Here is a 21,053-nt window from a genome sequence, read left to right on the forward strand (position 1 = left end):
TTCCAGAACATGAATCAAGTCACCTGCTTTGACTTCACGCCAGCAGAAAAGAATGCATGTGTTATCTGCTATGCCCTACATCCGAGGGCTTGTCACACTCCCAGCTTGCTAAAGCACAGACATACTGTTCCCACAGGGAAATGGTTACATACTTTTTTGAACTGTATCAAATATATATATTTAAAAGTCCAGATTGTTCCCCAAGTGTGGGACAAATGGGCAAATTAACTTGTAACACAGTTAAATTACTGAAACATGTTTAAGAAAGCGCAGCAATTGTAGCTTCAGTGTCTCTGGCCCTGTTCCTCCACAATTCAGAACCAATTTCACCCATGCAAAATTTGATTTGATGGTGCCATGCTAGTCTCACTCTCAGAATGGAGAGTCGGATACTGCAAGCTTCAGGTGTGAAGGCAGGTGATCTGGAGAAGTGAGCTTCATGTTTTATTGGCTATAAAACACGATGAGAGTGGCACAAGCTCAATATCAAGAAACAAGTTTGAAATTTAGCAAGAGGTCATGGTGTTTTTTCAAGCCATTTGGACCAAAGAGAATTTATTTGTAGAACTGCAATAACTCATCCTGAACAAAGTGCAGCAGTTGTGAAGGCTGCAGATGGAATCAGCTCTACTGTGCCAGTTTTGTTATTTAAAATAGTGAATTTTTAATATCAAGCGGTATGCTTCTTCAGGTGGGGTTGCAGGAGAGGCACAGCAGTATTGGTAGTGGCAGCTCAAGCCTCACCCTACTTGCTGCCTAACACGCTTTCAGCGTGAAGTTGGTCCTCTGATTCCAGCTCCACACTGAAAAGCTACCTAGAATGGCATTAGATGCCTAGGCAAGCCCTGTGGGATGCACACAGGATAGGGGGGGGGGGGACTTGTGTAAGAACCAGCCTGAAGAGATTTTAAGACATCATCACAAGGAGGTAGCGCACCCCCCAAAATATCCTGGGTAAGCATGTGGCGCTTCAAAATGCGAATAATGTTGTCAGTCGCTCTTTGGACCTCATTGTCCTAATGTGCATGCAAACTCTCAAATCTTGAAGGCACACTCTGAGCACTGAAACTGCAGGACTTCAAACTGATTGCATGCATAAAATCAATTCTCCTACCAAGCTTTTGTTTGGGAGGGCTTGGGGTCATGGCGGCGGCGGGAGCAGCAGCAGAGTAAATAAAAACTAAAGCAGAGTCACAGATTCCTCCTCTCTTTATTTGCTACAACAAATTACAGTGGCTGCTACAAGAGGCACAGGTGCCAGAAACACACTCGTGCAGTGAAGCCGTGCTTTTGGGAACTTTGATTTGGCATGGAAGGCAGCAAGTGATTGAGCTCTTTACAGGCACACTAGGCACCCCCCAACCCCAAATCTTTCAACGTGCTCTTGGGGGGGAGCAGCGCAGATTCAACAAGGAGGTGCTTTTGCTGTGTCAGACACATTCGCTACGGTCATACGCGTAGAAACAAGCACTTTAAAAAACTCTTCATAAATAGACCACAATTAATGGTTTTGGCTTCTTCAGAGACGGAAGAGCGAGTGCACATGCGTGGAAAGGAATTGGGGGCTAGGACTGGACTTGAGAGTTCCATGTTGGCAGCTCCCAGCTGTGAAGCGAAGGAACAGCAGGAAAAAGGCGAGCAAAGAGGCAAGATTGCTCGGCAGTGGAGCCTCAGACAGAGCAGCAAATACTGTGCTCCCCCTCCCTCCGTATTTTGGAGAGGCTAGAGCCCGCCCTGCCGCCTAGCTGCTCTGCCACAATGATCCTGCCCACCTGGCCCAGATTACAGGGTCTGCGAAGGCGGAATAAATCTAGCCACTGTGAGGCATCTATCAAGATTTAGCTTCCTGTGGGCTTAGCCATGTGGATTTTTTAAAAATTGCCAAAGCGGTTTGATTCTTTCTCATAGCAACACCGCAGACAACAAACCTCCACAAAAGCAAACAACAACAACCACCCCAAGTGCAGCTGCTGAAGAGCTCCATGAGGGGAAATCCATGCTGCCCATAAGCCCCTGGAAGGGGCCTCCCCCAAGCCCAGCTCAAGTGAGAATAGCCTGGGGATACGGGAAAGGCAAAGAATAAATGGAGGCCCGGCCATTGGGGTCTATTTTGTAAAAGAGCAATCAAGCCATTTCCCCAGCACTGAAATTTGCAAGCAGTGATTTATCGCTCTGAAAAAGGAGGGGGTGTCTAAGGGCCCTTTAGTCTTCATGTGTGCAATGGTCCTAAAAGCTCAGCTCTAAAAAATTTCATGCTAGCAGAGGAAACCTTAAAATCATGCATACGGTGTATGTCGAGAGATGTACCCTCTGTGTCCTTTTGCTTCTTGAAGCAAATCTCCTCTCCCTCCCCAAAGCCTTCATGCCTATCCTTCCTTGCAAATATATTTTCAAAGTCAGTCAGAAAATGCAAATATTGCAAGTTAATTCTGTGTACAGGTAGATAGATAAATTCTGCATATCTGTGAATCTGATTTGGAGCATGGAATATGAATTTCCTGCTACAGAATACACACGGACCTAGAACTTGGTGCAGGAGGTTGGGGTGGAGGTTTGACACTCCACACACCGATTCCAGGACTGGAGTGCAAGAAGGCACCAAACAACATTCGTTTTTTAAAACAGCAACGTGAGTGGCACAAATAACAATACTGCAAGAAAGCTGTCTGTCCATTTGGACCAGCAGCACAATGCTGGGTGGGACAAGAAGCCAAAAACAAACTGATTCAGTTTAAAGGAGCCAGAATCAGAAAGAGCAGGTGATGTTTGGCGAGGTTAGCGTGAACTGCTACCAGGAGGTTGTGGGTCTGCACAGAGTCAGGGCAGGACACACCACAACACTTGACAGGCAGCAGCTAAATGCACAGAGGTCACAGCCATGGACTCCCCATCATGGGGAAAGAATGATAAAAAAGGCAAATAAAAATGGCTTGGCCACTGCGCTCTCCACCCTTCAAATCAATCCTGTCACTCAAAACGACTGAACGCCATTTGAAAAGTGTATTAGCAGGACAACTGAATTCAAGTTGCTTTTCCCAGCCAAACAAGCCCAGGACGAGGGTTGTTGCAGAATGTTCCCTTTCTAGATAAAAGATCTGGTGTGGAACCCTTTGTTCCAAAGGAGGTTATTTGCCCAAGTGTTATTCTGGGGAAATATCTGGTCCCTCCCTGCGGAGCTCCTAATACTTCTCTAGCTCACCCCCTCGCCCCAGGCTCCCTTCGCTCCTGGTCCTTTTAGCTTCTTCTCCAGTGGCTGCTGAAAAAGCGTCAGCCTACAGTATCTGTAGAGCCTGAAAGGAACTTCATCCTCAACAGAAGGATGAAAAAGGTCCACTTCTTTGGTCAATGAAAAAAAAGGCAGCATGTGGTATGCAGTGTTGAGAGAAGCACACAAGGTGAATGCAGGGTGCGAATCCCTCACCGCCTCAAAAACCCACCCAGGAGTCACTTCTCAGTGAAAAAAGAAGATTCTAAGAACACAACACTATGATTGCTTAAAAAACAGATACAACTGAAGAGTCCGTCCAGCAGGCGGATGAGCTTGGGATCCTCCAGCGAAAGAAGACGGTGGTAGCAGTGTCAATGCCAGCTCTTCAACTCCCTGGATGGTGAAGTTTCAAGACAGGAGGCACCGTGGAGATTAGGAGCTGGTTTTGTCATCTTTCAAATCGTACCTGCAAGATAAGGAGAGCCTTTGCTGGCATGAAACCACCTCAAAGGAATGGTTCCCAGGCTGTTAAGGCACTCTGAAACCCTCCAAATCACTACAATAAGGGAAACCACATCTCATACCACTTTGGGGGAGGCAGGAGGATGTAAATCCTGGTATTTGTAAGTCACTGGATGCACCCTAAAAAGAACCATGGGAGCTCACATTCCTCCAAGCTCCTTCCCTTGTCCTTGGATTTACATGTCAATAGGCTAGGCAGCATCTGTTCCGCTTGTAATACACAGAGGATGCTCAAGAATGCCTAAATATGACTGTGGAAAATTCACCAGGAAGTCTGAGGGAATTTGGTACAGCATCTCATGTTCCACATCTTCCCGCTACCCTCCTTCTTCCAACATGCCCACCAGAAGAAATGCCACCATACTGCTAGATGGTTGTGTGCAAGCTGCTGGACCCCCCTCTTGTCCCCTACACAACACAGGGAGAGAGTGAATCAGGATGTCCCATAGCTGTCAACTTTTCCCTTTTCTTGTGAGGAATCCTATTCAGAATAAGGGAATTTCCCTTAAAAAAGGAAAAGTTGACAGCTATGGGATGTCCCAGCTTGCCACCCTGGGTAGTCATCCAATTTGTATCACTCTGTTCCAACCACAGAATTAATGCTCAATGTGATTTTGTGACAACTGTGGCTTTACTTTAGATATCTCAGCATCTGTGGGCTTATTTTTATGCTTGCTAGTTGATCTGGGTGTTCACAAATGGATTCAATTTACAAGAAAGGAAATTCTGACACCAGGAAGACCTTTCTGAGGGTAAGAGCTGTTCGAGAGTGGAACAGACTTCCTCAGGAGATTGTGGACTCCCTTCCTTGGAGGTTTTTAAGCAGAGGTTGGATGGCCATCTGTCATGGATGATTTAGGTGAGATTCCTCCACTGCAGGGAAGTTGGACTAAATGACTCTCAGTGTCTCTTCCAACTCTACAATTCTATGATTATCTAAATTTCTATGAATGATTGTATATGTACTTGCAGCCTAGCTCCAAGTTCAGGACAGAGTTTTATGAAAGAGCCACATTCAAGGTGGGGTGTAAGGGAAAGGGATAGGGGAGTGAGGAAAATAGTGGACAGTGCCTCCGGGACTAGGGTACAATCCACATTAGCTCTGCTCATTTTTGTCCAGTATTCTGGTTCCTTTTGCTCATGAGGCCACCACTACTGTCCCCCCCCCACCCCCCATGAATTCCAGACCCCTTCAGGACCTCTTTTAGCTATTGCATGATTCTTTCACTGGGTAAAAGGTAAAGGTAAAGGTACCCCTGCCCATACGGGCCAGTCTTGACAGACTCTGGGGTTGTGCGCCCATCTCACTTAAGAGGCCAGGGGCCCGCGCTGTCCGGAGACACTTCCGGGTCACGTGGCCAGCGTGACATCGCTGCTCTGGCGAGCCAGAGCCGCACACGGAAACGCCCTTTACCTTCCCGCTGGTAAGCGGTCCCTATTTATCTACTTGCACCCGGAGGTGCTTTTGAACTGCTAGGTTGGCAGGCACTGGGACTGAGCAGCGGGAGCGCACCCCGCCGCAGGGATTCGAACCGCCGACCTTTCGATCGGCAAGCCCTAGGCGCTGAGGCTTTAACCCACAGCGCCACCTGCGTCCTTTCACTGGGTACTTCCACACAAAACAGCTGCATGTTGTTTATTATCAATAGGCGTGGCTTCCAGAACTAGTTTGGCACCTCCCCCCCCCCAAACCTTCCTCCCTTGCTCCATCTTTAATACCTAACCTTGTGTAGGTGGGCGTTTTATCCTCCCATTTTTCTTTGACTGGAAAGACATCACAGGGTTGTGTTTTGTTTTGTTTTTAATGCTGCTTCTTTTAAAGTGCACTTGTGCAACTGTGGTTACTTTTAAAAGCTCTTTCCCCCAGAACCTTCACTGTGACTTGGAATGTAACTGTGATGGTGGCTGCATTCACTCTGCAGTTGTTTTGGGGGTGCATCCTCTTGTCCCCTCCTATGCAAGTTCACTGAGAGCGTGATCCCCTCCATTCACCTTCACAGTGGGGGAAAAGAGGCTGGATCTCAAGAAACAGCTTCTGGGGTTGGTGCCAATCCCACCTCCTCAGCAAGGGCCCTGTCATTGCAAAGGTCCTTGGTGGCAGTGGGCTTCTCCTCCCACCAGCTGTTTTCCACGATTCAGCATCTTCTTCCTCCCAGTGCAACTTGCATAAGGGAAAGAAATAAGAGGCCAGAAGCCCAGAAATCTTACTCCTCCTCCAAGAGGGATCCTTGGGGTAAACGGTCTTTGCTGGGTGGGTGAAGTTCCCCCCACCCACATCTGATTCTTCTAGGAATCTAGCCTCTCCTTTCCTCCTATACAAGTCAGTGGAGGGATTGCTCCATTACCTTGCACTAACGCTCCAAGCAGGTGGGAAGACAAGGGAGGCGCAATGTTGTATTCCATAGAATGTGCCCTATGAGCAGCAACTGCATTGGTGAAAAACGTAAGAGCCACCACAGTGGCTTGCAAGTAAAGGGGCTTCAGTGTGGATTCCACCTGGAATACTGCACTGTCCCTCGGACAGAGAAAGACCTTCACTGTTCACTGTTCCATGTAGTCAATAAGGATAAAGGTAAAGGGACCCCTGACCATTAGGTCCAGTCGTGGCCCAAACAAAGGTCTGACAGAGCTGGCCAGGATTTTGCTGGGGGTGGAATGAGCAGCTATGATGCAGCACAGTGCTCATGTATCGAGCTATCAGGCTCAATATTTCTTCTGTGGTTCTGTCCTTAAAGGTAAAGGGACCCCTGACCATTAGGTCCAGTCATGACCGACTCTGGGGTTGTGGCGCTCATCTCGCTTTATTGGCCGAGGGAGCTGGCGTACAACTTCTGGGTCATGTGGCCAGCAGGACTAAGCCGCTTCTGGCGAACCAGAGCAGCGCACGGAAACGCCGTTTACCTTCCCGCCAGAGTGGTACCTATTTATCTACTTGTACTTGATGTGCTTTCGAACTGCTAGGTTGGCAGGAGCAGGGACTGAGCAAAGGGAGCTCACCCCGCTGACCTTCTGATTGGCAAGTCCTAGGCTCTGTGGTTTAACCCACAGCGCCACCGGCGTCCCAGTCAATAAGGGACAAGAGACTAAATTTTAGAATCTAGACTCACAGAATTGTAGAGTTGAATGGCACCACAAGGGTCTTATAGTTGAACCTCCTGCAACGCAGGAATCTTTTGCCAAATGTGGGGCTTGAACCCACAACCCTGAGATTAAGAGATTAAGAATAATCCCAGGTCTATCCTCAGTGGCATGGCATACGGAACCATCTGTTTTCCTACCCTAGTCCCAAGAATGAGAGGATCCCTCCTTCAAATCACGTTTTGCATCCTCTATGAAAACGACGCCCCAGGTAGCAAGACCTCCTCTGCCTGCCCAGTGATACTGGAGACGCTACGGGGCAGCTGCCCCTCCTGCTGTACTCACCACTGGGGAGCGCCCTGCGACAGGTCCTTCTGCGAGAGGTCGATGTGCACCTGGGAGGGGAAAGCACAGAGAAGCAGTCACGTGCTGGCTCCTCTCCAATGAGGAGCCTGAAACGGCAGCTCCTCCCAAGGTCCATACCTTTCCTATCGGCTCCCCTCGGGACATGAAAGACACGCTGTTTTTGATGTAGGCCTCCAGCTTCCTCCGCTGGGCATCGTCCAACGTCAGATCCCATTCAAACCTGTGGAAAGGGTAAGCAAGTATCAAGGCTTATTTCACATAGATTACCCCACAAATTTTAATTGCCCTTTTGGCCAACAGAAGAGTTAAAGGTAAATGTAAAGGGAGCCCTGACCATTAGGTCCAGTCGTGACCAACTCTGGGGTTGCGGTGCTCATCTCGCTTTATTGGCCGAGGGAGCCGGCGTACAGCTTCCGGGTCATGTGGCCAGCAGGACTAAGCCGCTTCTGGCGAACCAGAGCAGCGCACGGAAACGCCGTTTACCTTCCCATTGGAGCAGTACCTATTTATCTACTTGCACTTTGACGTGCTTTCGAACTGCTAGGTTGGCAGGAGCAGGGACCGAGCAACGGGAGCTCACCCCGTTACGGGGATTCGAACCGCCAACCTTCTGATCAGAAAGTCCTAGGTTCTGTGGTTTAACCCACAGCGCCACCCGCATCCCAAAAGAAGAGTTACTTAATGGTAAAGCTGTGAATCCCAGCCCTCTCACCGACAAAACACACTCGATACAAATGCATGCATAAGGCTGGAGAAGGGAATCTAATCTGTGTTAGTGACTGCAAGTAGGGAAGCAGGGAGTAATAGTTAGCATTGAGTTAAGTAACCCAAAATAAAATTATCTGATGTCATGGATAGAGCTTGGTAATGGCGACCCCACTTCAGCAGTTATTATTTTTATGTAGTGATGTTGAAATTTTTTTTATTAAAATTTGTATACTGCCCTTCATCTAGATATCTCAGGGCAGTTCACAGCATAAAAATAAAAACACAGAACGAAACGAACTCTCCCCCCTCCCACATTTAAAAGGACATAAAATGTTAATCAGCCAAAGGCCTGGTTGAAAAGGAACATTTTCACCTAGCTCCTAAAGGTATATAATGAAAACACCAGCCGAACTTCCTTGGGGAGAGCATCCCACTCCAGAAAAGGCCCATTCTTGTGTTGCCACCCTCTGGTCCTCTCCAAACAACCTGATCGTTCACTATAAGCTAGAGGCAGCTCCAGTTCCCTGGAGCTGGTGACCCTTTTAGACACCCACCCACCCTGACACAATGGCACCCTCCCTTACTTCTCATTGAACTCAGGATTGTGGGTCTTCTTCCGCACGGTTGTCTTTCTCTTGGTGACACGGGATTTGTCAGGCAGTAGGATCAGGGAGACATAGGGGTCGGGTGTATCCTTGGTACCTGACTTAAGGTTTCTGAAATGAAGGCAGAGAGGGTTATTAGGATGGGTGGGAACATTCAGTGGCCCTAAATCAAATGGAAGGAGGGATTTGAAGAACCTAATGAGACATATTGGGCCAGATTCAACGAAGTTTTTGGGCAAGTGGGAGCTGGTTCAGCAGGACTTTCCCCTCCTCTCGGTCAGTTGGGGATCAGGGTCCATAGAATCCTCAGAACAGTGTGGGGAGAGGAGAAGGGAGATTGTTCCATCTGGCAGGCAGAAATGTTTGTTCTGATGCAACAATCAAATCAGCATGGAAATGAAATCCTCTCTAGGGGTTGCACCCAATCCTGGTCCTTTCTCAGAGTAGACACACTGAAGTTAGTCATGTCAATCCATTGCAATGGGTCTGTTCTGAGTAGGGATTAGATACAACTCTATGCTAACTATAGCAATCACGTTGGGCTGTCTTTTATTAATTATTATTCCAACCATGTACCAGCAAATTCAGGTTGCACAATTATAGCTGATCTGGAGCTCTTGTGCAGCAAGCCCACTTCCCTAAAGATCAGACTTTTAGCAATAAGGAAAGTGACGGGAAAATGTTCTGGAAAGTGTGGGATAATGCCTGTTTTGATGCAGCAGCATCTACATAACATCTTTGCAACTAGATCAGAATGAATGCTTGTTAAGTAACCAATGTTGTCTGATCTCTCTGCAAATGAATTGGGATGAGTTTTCAATAACCAGGTCACCTGGGAGTGCCCTTTTTTTTTTTTACTGCCACTTGGTGTAGAAGCCAAGAGTCAAAGCATACATAAAAACCCTCTTTGGGTGGTAGCACAAAATCCAGCAAGATGGCTAAGAATGTTTCTATGTGCAGTTAAGAAAACCTCTTTTTGGGGGCTCATGCCAAAGCCATCTCTTTGTCCCACTCCTCCCAAATCAAGCCCCCCTCCAGCCCTTACCTGCAGGCGTGTATGATGACAATGAGTTTGCGTGCATCCATGTTGTACCAGACAGTGAGGCTCATCTGGCCCAGGGGCGAGTTTGACAGCTCCAGGTTACTGCAGGGCAGAAAGACACAAGCACAGCTGATTATTAGGGGAATCGTGGTACTACATGGGGCTGGGATGAGGAAAGGGCAAGACGTTTTGACACTTTTTGGGCAGTACGTGCAGCTGGAGGAAGGAAATGTGATGGTAGAAGCCTCGTCCATGTTGTCCCCACAGATGCTAAGGGAGCAGAATGCATGAGCGATGAGTATGCTTAGGTACAGCGGTGAGGGAGGGCTGAAGAAGCAGGGGGGTTGTGGTTAAGAACTTCCCTGCAGCTCTCATTGCTGCAGGGGGGTGGGGGGGGAAGCAGACTTGCTGGTGTTCCCAAAGCCCAAATGAGCACCGTGCTGCAAGACACGGAGCAGAGTAGTGCTCCCATCTTTTAAAGTATTAAATATATTACGTACATAAACAGCAAGCGTTGTTGTTCCCTTTCTGGCAAAAAGCTCCAAGGCCACTCAGCCGATCTGCATCAACAAGATGTTATTCAAAAGCCCACAGTGTACTGGCTTCGATTTCACAAGCTGACCCTGGACCCTCAGAATTCAGACTCTAAAGCAGGAATGAGGAACCTTCTTCGGGGCAAAGGCCGTGTGGTGGAAAGCTGTGGGGGGATCCATTCCAGTAGCAAGTAGGGCCAGACCCACACACAGCCACACACAATCACACACCACAAGTTACTTCCAATGGAAACAGAGGCCTATATTAAACTCTTAGTTACTCCATGCAAGTTTCACCTGGTATTTTCTCCCATAGACTTTTTAAAAAAAGGACTGTAACACATATAAACACCCTTGATCTGTCTTAACTGTGAAAAAGGCAAAAGGAACTCAGTATTCCTGGTAGAATGATGCAAATAACACCAATAAACAGATGGAAAACAAGTCCCACATTAGAGCTATCCAAAGCGTCAAATTTCAATAAACATTTGCATCCCCAAAACCGGATACTGCTTTGGACCGATGGAACCTTGCCCAGCTGGGTAGTCCAACACCTCAGGTGCCACCTTCCCCTGTATAAACTTACTCAGGCTCAGAGATTAACCTCTGAGGCTCTCCTCTGCAGTCCATCTCCCAAAGATGTCGGAGGGTGAGAACAAGCCTCTCCTGTGGTGGCCCCCACTTGAGGAATGTTCTCCCCAGGGAAGCTTTCCTGGCGCTGACTTTGCCTTCCTTCTGATGCCAGGAAAAGACCTTCCAGGCATTTGGACAGCTGTAATGACCCGGCTTTTGGCTGTTGTGGATGGGGCACTTATTTTGTTGTAGGGTGGCTTTTGTGGATGAGTACTTTTTAGTATAGATTTAGTTTTAATCTATTTTTATTACATCTTATTGTCTTATTGTCTCTGCAAACCACTTCTGGTGATGTGAAACAATGCATACAGTGAACAGAAAAAAGGCTCCCCATCCTTGTTCAAAAGTTATCTCCCTCTAAACAGGCCTCTGTGAGATCAGCTAAGACAGGCCAATAGTAGCCATAAAGGCAGTGACCTCCACCAACATCCCTCCTGCCAGTGGGACACAAAGCAGATCAGCCAAACGTGTCAAGAAAAGTGGGGCCAAGCAAAGAAGACAGAGAGCAAGAGTCAGATGATCAGATGTGGAGGAAGGAGGAGCCAAGACTGTCAGGAAAGTGATCTAATGACCCTCAGCCTCTCTTATCGATGCATCAGAAAATCTGGTATCCTTGCAGCAGAGGCACTAAGATAAAGGGCGGTGTATTTACCCTCTGCAAGGAGCTAAGGCAGGGATAGAAAACGTGTTGCCCTCCTGATGTTGTTAGCCTGGATAGCCAATGATAGGAGTTGTAGTCCAATAAGCCCTGGAGAACAATCCCTGGACTGAGGAGCTCAATTTTATTGTGCAAGATCAAATTGTTTGCTGGGTTCCACACCCCACAGGGCCGCCCTTCTTTACCTGCTGGCCTGTGGCAGGCGCTGGCGCAGCTCTTGCGTGGAACCAGAGTCTCCATCCTCCCGGATGTACAGCTCCGTCTCAGATCCCTTCTGGGAGCCCTCCTCATTCTCTTCTCCTGCCACAGCATGAAGGGCCTCCACGCCTGAGTGCTGGGAGATCAGAACCTGTGGGACAAGGCAAACAAACATGGAAGATGACTTCCTAGGACAGTGGTACGGATTCATCCTGTGGTCAAGAATGGGGACCTCAACACCAGCTTCACCAGAACTTTGCAGGAGAGACCCGATAGGTGAAGATAAAACAAAACACTGGCTCTTCACATTCCCCCTACATATTATGAAAATAAGAACAATGGCACGAAAGGTAGTATTATGTACCAGACGAACCAGACCAGACCTGACTTCTCTGTGTTGCATTTTTTTGCATATTGTTACGTACGAAAAACAATTTAAAAAAGGAAATAATCCATAGGAAAACAGGTCAGAGTATGTTAGACTGTTCAGAGCTGCTGTCCCCCACATTGCCACTTACCCCCAGCTGCACTCGCATCAGGACCTGGATGGCAGGACCAGAGTTGTTGAGTTGGAACCAGCGGTCAAGGACAAGCCCTTCTGCTGACAGCAGCTGCTCAAGTGGGAGTGACAGGGTACCCAGGGTATGCCCATCATCTTTCACCTGTGGGAACGACAGACAGGTGAGGTAGGCAGGAAGGATGTGGGTCACACATGGTGTGCATTGGAATAACCCCTTTCGTACCCTGAAATCTTTGAAACTATCAAGGGGCAGCCTGGGAAAGGGTCCTCTGGTAGGAACTGGGTTGAGAAAATGTGCAAAATCTCCAAGGCTTCTTCTCCCTGCCCTGCCCTGCAAGGAGGTAGCTCACAGAAGAGGGGAGGGCTGAAAGCGCTACCTGCAACTCCAAAGATTCTGCATGGGGCCTCTTGATAAGGAAGGAAAAACCTTCATTCCACACTGGTTCTGCAGTCTGAGAGGAGACCTGAGGGCAGAGACACAAGGCCGTGATAAAAGCTCTCAACATTTAGAAAATACAAAAGGGAAGAAAATATCACAATTTGAGGTTAGCCAACTGTTTATAAGACAGTATCAAACAAATCCCACTAAGAATGGAGGGAAAAGCTAGTTCAAACCATATTTAGATGACTGCCTTGAGATAAAGTTACATAAGAATAGTTGATTGATGAAGCTGTTCTTTCCCTTTGTTACAGCAATTTAACTAAGCACTAGTACTTGAATTTACTTTCTCACCCTCCCTCCCAAACTTTTGTGACATGTTGTTCTGGGAGTCTTTTTTGGCTAAACAGCCAGGTAAAAATGCTTCAGATATTCTGCTCCACCTGTGGGCTAATCTATTTCTATCAACACTCATTTTCACTATCACTGAAGGAGAGCTATCTATAGCTCAGTAAGGGTTTCCAAATACTTCTCATTTTAAAATAATTCAAAATATGTCCAAACCTTAGTTCTCTCATCTTTATGCTACCAATTTAGGATAAGATCTGATGTGACCAGTGCTTTTTTGTAGATTAAAAATGAGGGTTGATATGTAAATACTGACGTCACATTTTGGGACTTAGGATCAAGTGCTCTTTTTTAAATTAATATTTTATTAAGAGAATTTCATTTGTAAAAAGACAGAGTGAGGAAAAAGAAAGAAAAAAGTGAGAATAAAAAAAAGAAAAAAATACTGTTACATTACCATACATTAATATATGACCATAAGTCCCCAAATGATCAAGTGCTCTTAAAGTTTTGTTACTTAATAATAATAATAATAATAATAATAATAATTACTATTTTATTATTTATACCCCACCCATCTGGCTGGGTTTCCCCAGCCACTCTGGGTGGCTCCCAACAGAACACTAAAAACAAAAGAAAACTTCAAACATTAAAAACTTCCCTAAACAAGGCTGCCTTCAGATGTCTTTGCTCCTTCAGGTATACTGGACTGAGGCCGTTTAGGGCTTTAAAGGTCAGCACCAACACTTTGAATTTTGCTCGGAAATGTACTGGGAGCCAATGGAGGTCTTTAAGGACCAGTGTAATATGGTCTCGGTGGCTGCTCCCAGTCACCAGTCTGGTTGCCGCATTCTGGATTAGCTGTAGTTTCCGGGTCACCTTCAAAGGTAGCCCCACATGGATCACATTGCAGTAATCCAAGCGGGAGATAACTAGAGCATGCACCACTCTGGCGAGACAGGTAGGGTCTCAACCTGCATACCAGATGGAGCTGGTAGACAGCTGCCCTGGACACAGAATTGACCCAATTGACTCAATGGCGATCAACTGATCTCCTTTGCCCTTTAAATAAGGGTGAATGTACATGTGCACACAAACACATTTGCACACACACGCAGACACACACGCACACACACATTTACCCCAGCTATGCCACCGCCCTCTAATATCATGGCTTTGTCTTTTCACCCTCAACCCTCCACCTCACCCTCTTTGCCAGCTTCCTTAGACCGCTCATGTGCCACCCACCCACATCCTGCCCAGAAGCAAGTCTTTACTGCTCACTCCACCACAACCCTTTCCCTATTAAAACAACCACCATGTTTTCCCCCATGCCTTCACCTTGGTCTTGTAGGAGACACCACGGACAGAGAGACTGGCGTAAGGACTTGGGGGTTTTGAACCCTTCCGCAGCTGGGAAAGAGAAAACGGTTGAGAGTTTCTAGGATGCTTGATTATAAGTAGACATTGTGTGTATTTTGAACATGTATAAGCACGTAGCACAGGCCAACAATTTACTCAAGTGGGAAGCCCTATCTTCTGTTTTTGAACATGCCTTATGTATTCTCGTAATGACTGTCAAGCACCTCTATACACTATTGATTTCATACAGGTGGGGGAAGCAAGTGGCTTTCCCAAGGCATGCAAGCGAGGGGCAAAACTGATGACACAGCAGTGCATGTTTTTTAAATCCTTGTGAATTCCCTGTTCATTTGCACAGTGGAGATGGAAGGAGTCTGTTTTTCGTAGCTCCCCAGACTTATCTTGCTGCGCCCTGTCTGACTTTAATCAATTTCCTACCCTTATGGCTGATTTCCTGTATTGGAGCTAGGGTGGGGGGTGGGGGGACGGCTTAGGTAAGACAGGGAAAGGACTGCCTTTTGCTCCCTCCTCCTCCAGAACCAGGAGTGGTTTGCTGGGTGGAACAGAACAGTGGCAATAGCCTCCCAGCAGCAGCATCACAGTTGCTGACCAGGAGGGGTAGGAGTGAGGAAGCAGAGAGGTCTGGGCTGTGCAGGTGCTCAGGCCAATCCCATCCAGAACTCCCACTGGTAGGGCCACACAACCCCAACCTTGCTTCATCTGGGCAGCAGCATCAGTGCTGCTGCTGCTGCGGCGGCTGGGAGGCCATTGCTGTGGCTCTGCCCCTCTGAGTGAGCCATTCCTGGATTGCTTTTAATTTAATATGAAGTGCAGACTGCAGCAAAAGGGAGAGGGAGGTCTAACTGCACAATTGTAGAAACGTTGCATTGCTGCATTTAATTTTGCATTATTATACGCTGCTTTCACAGCTGTGAAGTGGTTTATAAATTTGCAAAATAAACTGAAAACCCTGCCCTTCCCAGCCATGATTCCAGTGAAAATCACCCCGCCCCCACCAACACAGCATTGAGACTTAGGCTAAGAAAACATTTCCAGATGGCACCCAATGTGTATGGGGGGCGATTTTAAACCATCTCAACACACACCGGTGCCCCCTGCTTAGTATTAAAAGGGAAAGGGGCACCACAGATGAAGCTGAACATTATACATTTAACAGGATGTATAATTAGGCCAGGAGTCTGCAGCTGAGCTGGGACTTAGTTAAGGATCCTCAGTTAAGGTCCAATAAAATATTCCACATTAGTCCTCTGCTAGACCTGAAGGAGAGAGAGCTCTTTAGGATGTCCAAGGAGTGATTGGCAGCTTCCCAGCTCTCTTGGCCTGTGAAAGGAGCTCAGAGCCCCAGCAGGGAGAGCGGATGTGTACTGCCACTCACCGGCAGGTCAGTTGCCCTGTCAAGGAAGACTGACAGCAGGGCGGATGACAGCTCCTCACTCTTTGGTGTCTGGATCAAGCTATTCACCATCAATACCTGTGAAAAGTGGCACACATTAAGGACTATGCTTAGACACAGCATCAATCAAAACTATGACCGTCACATGATAGTTTGGTAATCTGCACTCATCATGTGAGCAACTCATCACAAGATGGCCTTCTTGCATCAGAGAGAGGCAGTTGTCAGTGGGAAGATCCCTGGCAACGGTCACATGAATTGCCCTTGTTCTTGTAACTCTGACCCGGCCTTCCCCTCATGCCTTCCAGATGTTATTGGACTCCAGCTGCCATTAGCCTCTGTCAGCATGGCCAAGGATGGTGGGAGTTGTAGCCCAAAAACATATGGAGGGCACCAGGTAAGGGAAAACAGCTCTGGCCTGACATGCAGACCCTTTGAAAACCTACCGCCTATGGCTGCCCCATGTTCCCTCTCCCAGCTCTAATATCCTTGGTGCTGGACATACAGTTTCCAAATGTATGAGCTAACGGAAAAGAGTAGTTTCATTTATGCCTCTATGAGGGTGCTAGGAGAAAACATGGTTTTGCTTAAGCACAACCACCTCCCTCAAGAAACTCAAAAAACTGTTTTTTGAGGAAGGTGGTTGTGCTTAACATAGGGACTGAACAAGTTGCAGGACTCTTCGCTGCTAAATGGACAGGGCTTCCTGGAGTGACCATGGGGTCATGCAACGTTACGTGGTCTCTCCAGGAAGCCCTGTGAGGCAGGAATCTTGTGCTCAAATAACCCCAAACTGCTATAAGCAAGCGACAGGCCTTCCTAAAGCCAAAAACAAGCTCTTAAAACATTAGAAAAGCCCACGTTCCCCTGCAGTGGTGTAGTCTTTACTGGCAAGATCCCACCCCGGCAAGGCTTTCTGAAGTGACCACGAGACATGGCATACTCTCATGGTCACTTCAGAAGGCCCTGAAAGGAGCCCCATGTTCCCAAGGTAAGCGCACGCATTCTGCCCTGTCCCTCAGTTGTTATTATTATGAAAAAAGTACTTCTTTCACTGGGAGTGAAGTATTATTTGAAAAACCAGCAGGGCTCAGGCCCAGCATTAGTTCTTCTAGAGCGGGCAACCTGAGGAGCAGCTCTCCTTTCAGAGTGGAGCAGCCTAACCTTAGTTTGTAAGCCTGTGGGGAGAACTTGTGCTCTGCTTTTAATGCTTGTATAGTTTTTAGTAGTGTTAAGCTGCCATAGAGGCTAACAACCCCAACCTCCATCCCTATGGGGCACTTCTCTCAATGATCCTCCCTCCTCTCTCCAATTACCTGCTCCAGCTCAGCAGCACTGGGCGTGGGGGGCAAGCACTCCAGCTTCACATGGAGCCGTCCTGACTTCACATCCTCTAGGGGGAGCCACTGAAACCAAAGGCAGGGGGTAAGACCAGCACAGCTGCTGCACATCTCCTGCCCACCCTCTCCAGTGCCATTGGTACCACTGACTTACCTCGTCAACAAACTTTTGGCTTAGCACTCGTCTCAGAGGGATCTTACACCTGAAAGGGGATGGAGGAGGAAGAGGTGAGTGAGAAGAACAAATGGCTTTCTTTCTGTCACAGGTCCTGCAAAACTGAATTAACACCATGATCCAGGTGACAAAAAGCACAGGGCCTCGTCCTAGTTTGCAATCCATGCACAGGATACTAGGAGTTACTAAACGTCGACAGAAGGTGTAAACTTGCAGTCTGGTAAAATGGATCACTGCCTTGTTGTGGCGAAGTGGCTTGAATAACTCGGAGAAGCTATGAGCTATGCCGTGCAGTGCCACCCAAGATGGACAGGTCATAGTGGAGAGTTTTGACCTAACGTGATCCACCTGGAGCAGGAACCGGCAAGCCACTCCAGTATTCCTGCCAAAAAAATTCCATGGACAAAAGAGGACAGAAGTGCCTGGCGTGCTCTGGTCCATGGGGTCACAGAGAGTCGGACACGACTTAACAACTAAACAACAACAACATCACAGGAAACTGCCTTAAACTGAGCGAGACAATTGCTCCATATACTGTTTAGCTACAGCTCTCCAGGATTTCAATTAGCCTGCCCTGATTCACAGGCCCAAAGGTGGGCCTGTGAGAGTGGTTTGATGCAGGGATACGAAAGAAGGATGTAAAAAATGCCAGAGTGTTCAATTCTAGTGCTTTCTTGGAAGCGTAAACTTACAACCCAGTCTGCAAAGCTTCACATTCAGAGCCCTGGGTCCTCCAATTCTAGTATGGTGTGGGGGGCAGGGCTTTTTTTCAGTCGAAACACTCTGGAACTTAGTTCTGGAACCTTCCCTGAGGCAGACCCTAGATGGATTGGGAGTTGGCGCTGCGTGCGTTTTCGGCACTTTTTAAGGTTGTTGATGCAGCACGTGTTTTCAGCGGCTCCCCAAAAAAACCTCAACCACCTTGGGGCCCCCTAAAAATGAGCCCAGATCCACCAGGAGGTGGGGGCTATTGAGATATCTAGGCTCCTACCTTGAATGTTCAGCTTTCATTAAGAAAACGAAGCCTAGTTGTTAAGCTAATGAAGATACAAAGACAAATGTAGAGGCAGTATTCTACCCAATCTCTGTGCAAGAAGCAAAATCCACTCCCAATTAATGCCAATGCATAGAGATGATTGAAAAGTAGCTGTATTTCACCTATAAAGCTGTAAATAAATAAATAACTATGGGTGCATCCAGATGGGGTCTTAATATTGCAAAGGAATGGTTCACATTTTGAAAGCAAGTCATTGGCAACGTTTTTTTTAATTTTTCTGAGGAAAGTATAAATCAAGATTGCCATATTGATGCCACTGACACCATGTGGTTGCTGCAAAAAAACCCTCTGAATGCACGAAGAGCACCGATCGCACAACAAACGCCCATCTGGAAGCACCCTTAAATGACTTGCTTTTAGGTGTTTTCTGCTTCACTCTGATTTACTAAGGCTCACCAGTATAAATTCTGTGGCTGTGGGACTGAAGACGTCTATAGGAAGGGAGGGGAGTGCTTTTCTCCCTCCTCCCATGTCATGGGGTACTCAGGCAACTCAAAGGAAGAGAGGTGAGCATGTTTCTGGCCTGTCCAATTTTTCATTTTGCTCCAGACTTACCTTCCCAGGAAGTCGTCCTTGTCAACATCTTTGTCATATAAATCAAACTCCACCTCCTGCCCTGGGACGTTACTCACAATGACCTGGAGGATATAGCAAAGAGGGTCACAATACAGAGCCACACAAACCACCAGCAGCACACATTCAGGGATCGACTTTAGTAGATTAAGAGTGAAAGCCAAGGTTTGTTCTGATCTTGGCTCTGGAAAGCAAACACACTCATTAGGCCAGCAATGGAGGGGGGCCTGGTTTCCTGGATTCCGTCCCCCACCTCTTCGAAAGGGCCTAGGTAGGGTTTCATGTTTGTCCAAATAATTGGTCAGATTAGACAATCAAACATTGGACAGCACTATGATGTGAATCAATTAATTATAAAAGACCAGACAGCAGATTTTTACGAATATTTTTAAACCATAGCTTTTATTTCTTTATCGATGGGCCAAGTTTGTGAAACTAGGTTCAAACACTGAAGAGGCTGGGTGTTAACTGAAAGAGAGAGTGAGCAATGTTTTATTGATCTGTTGCCTATTTTATCTTGCTGATTTTTTTGGAGACAATTCTCTGCTGACATCTATCTTAGACTTCTTGGCAATGGGTGTCTGTGCATGATTCAGTAAATGAATGTGTTGTATTGTGTGTGTGTATATAAATAACATTTTAAGATTCCTGGTGACAGATCTATATCCTCTAGGGAACAAAAGATGAAGGGCATATATTTGGGACTATTGGTTTCTATTTTTGGCTCCAGCAGGAAGTAGGATTTGGCAGGAATTCATACAGAAGCTCAATGCAAAAATATTTCACTTCAGGCTACCGGTGGCACATTGCAGAAGAAAGCTGCATGCATATGAAAGTTTGAAAATCGCTGAAGACATATCCAAGTTGATCTTTCAGATGATTTTATTATTTTGGAAGAGGGAGACAAGACACGTTGCTGTACAATGTACCATTTAGATGGTATGACATTTCTGAGTATTTTGGTCTTAGTGGCATTTATACAGCACTGAGAATCCTCTATGGTAAGCTGAGATTGAAACACTGCATTTAGGTTTTATGGCCTTCCATTCTGGGGCCGTTTGTGCATCCCAAATACTCCACCCAGCTGTGAGTGAGACCGCCTGTTGATGTGGAAACTTCTATAGGTAAAGAACTTCCAGGTACGTAATTGCTAGGCAGAAGTAAAAAATGTTGAAACTGACTGACAGACGCTCTAGACAGGGGTTGGGAGTCCAGATTATTTATTTATTTATTTATTTATTTATTTATTTATTTATTTATTTAAATTATATTATATTATAATTATTATTATTATTATTACCCCGCCCATCTGGCTGGGTTTCCCCAGCCACTCTGGGCGGCTGGTGACTCCACCTTCCATCATCCCTGACCATACTAGCTGGGGCTGATGGGAGTGGGAGTCCAACAACCTCTTGACAGCCATAGGTTCTCTATCCTTGCTCTGTATAGAACCAAGGTAAAAACCTGAACAGGCTTCATTTGGGTTTTCTACAATTTGTGTTATAATGTAGTTATTCTCAGGTGTGTGTCCAAATCAGAAATATGCAATGCTCTGTTGTGTGCTTTCCTTTCATCCATCTGATTGCAAGGAAGACATCTCAGGACCCTGTGAGTTATCAGATACTGTTTCAGTTATGTTTCAATTAAAATAATCTGATTCTGTTGCAGAACAATTCCCCATTAAACCCACCCTCCACCACCACCAGCCAAGGCCGGAAGGTCCAGCAGATCCAAGCTTGACATGTCTGTGTGCATTCTCACCTCATAGATCTCGCTCCAACGGGGGTTGAGATCCTCTTTGATGACGCGGCTACGGAACTTCTGGCCCCCCAAGCGCACTTTGACATAAGGGTCTGATTTGCCCTTTATCATCCCACCCATGAAGTTATCCTTGGCAATCAGATTCTCAGCTTCCAGCAGGTGAATGCGAATCACACTCTGAGGGGAAGATGAGAGAAAAAGAAGAAGAATTTGCCCGAGGGAACTGCAGTCACCATCCTACAAAGCAACGGGTCTCTTATCTCGCTTTTCTGGGGTCCCCAAACCATCCTAGGTTTTTACGAGAGCAACGCAATAATTTTCATCACAGTAGCTGGAGGAGGCAGAAATCAATGAAGATTAGAGATTGGAGCACCTAGCTTCTGTAATACAATTATTTTTGCTGTAATCAAATAAAATTTCATCAAAACTCAAAAAAGCCAAGCCAAATATGAAGGGGGAAATCCATAATTTATGCAATTTATATTAAAATCTTTCATATCTTTAAAATATATAAATAAAGAACATAAAACTGGTGATTTAGAAGGGTCCTTCAACTTTGTATTATTATTTTTA

The 21,053-nt window shown here is 46.6% G+C and overlaps 1 protein-coding gene across 1 annotated transcript in view; it reads right to left on the bottom strand.

Annotated features, from left to right (window-relative positions):
• Positions 1 to 1,191: 1,191 nt before the first annotated feature.
• ESYT1 (extended synaptotagmin 1) overlaps positions 1,192 to 21,053 on the bottom strand; it is a 59,454-nt gene continuing 39,592 nt past the window's right edge. Inside the window, exons 18-31 of the mRNA XM_079966658.1 lie at positions 20,481 to 20,657; positions 18,702 to 18,784; positions 17,069 to 17,117; positions 16,891 to 16,980; positions 15,557 to 15,652; positions 14,140 to 14,211; positions 12,449 to 12,535; positions 12,070 to 12,213; positions 11,539 to 11,702; positions 9,533 to 9,631; positions 8,467 to 8,598; positions 7,292 to 7,394; positions 7,154 to 7,203; positions 1,192 to 3,674 (exon numbers count right to left, since the gene is read on the bottom strand). Of these exons, the coding sequence (XP_079822784.1) occupies positions 3,641 to 3,674; positions 7,154 to 7,203; positions 7,292 to 7,394; positions 8,467 to 8,598; positions 9,533 to 9,631; positions 11,539 to 11,702; positions 12,070 to 12,213; positions 12,449 to 12,535; positions 14,140 to 14,211; positions 15,557 to 15,652; positions 16,891 to 16,980; positions 17,069 to 17,117; positions 18,702 to 18,784; positions 20,481 to 20,657 (1,380 nt within the window). The 3' untranslated portion in view covers positions 1,192 to 3,640. The remainder of the gene's footprint in view (positions 3,675 to 7,153; positions 7,204 to 7,291; positions 7,395 to 8,466; positions 8,599 to 9,532; positions 9,632 to 11,538; positions 11,703 to 12,069; positions 12,214 to 12,448; positions 12,536 to 14,139; positions 14,212 to 15,556; positions 15,653 to 16,890; positions 16,981 to 17,068; positions 17,118 to 18,701; positions 18,785 to 20,480; positions 20,658 to 21,053) is intronic.

Source organism: Podarcis cretensis (assembly GCF_951804945.1).
Source record: "Podarcis cretensis genome assembly, chromosome: 2".
Lineage (NCBI taxonomy): Eukaryota > Metazoa > Chordata > Lepidosauria > Squamata > Lacertidae > Podarcis > Podarcis cretensis.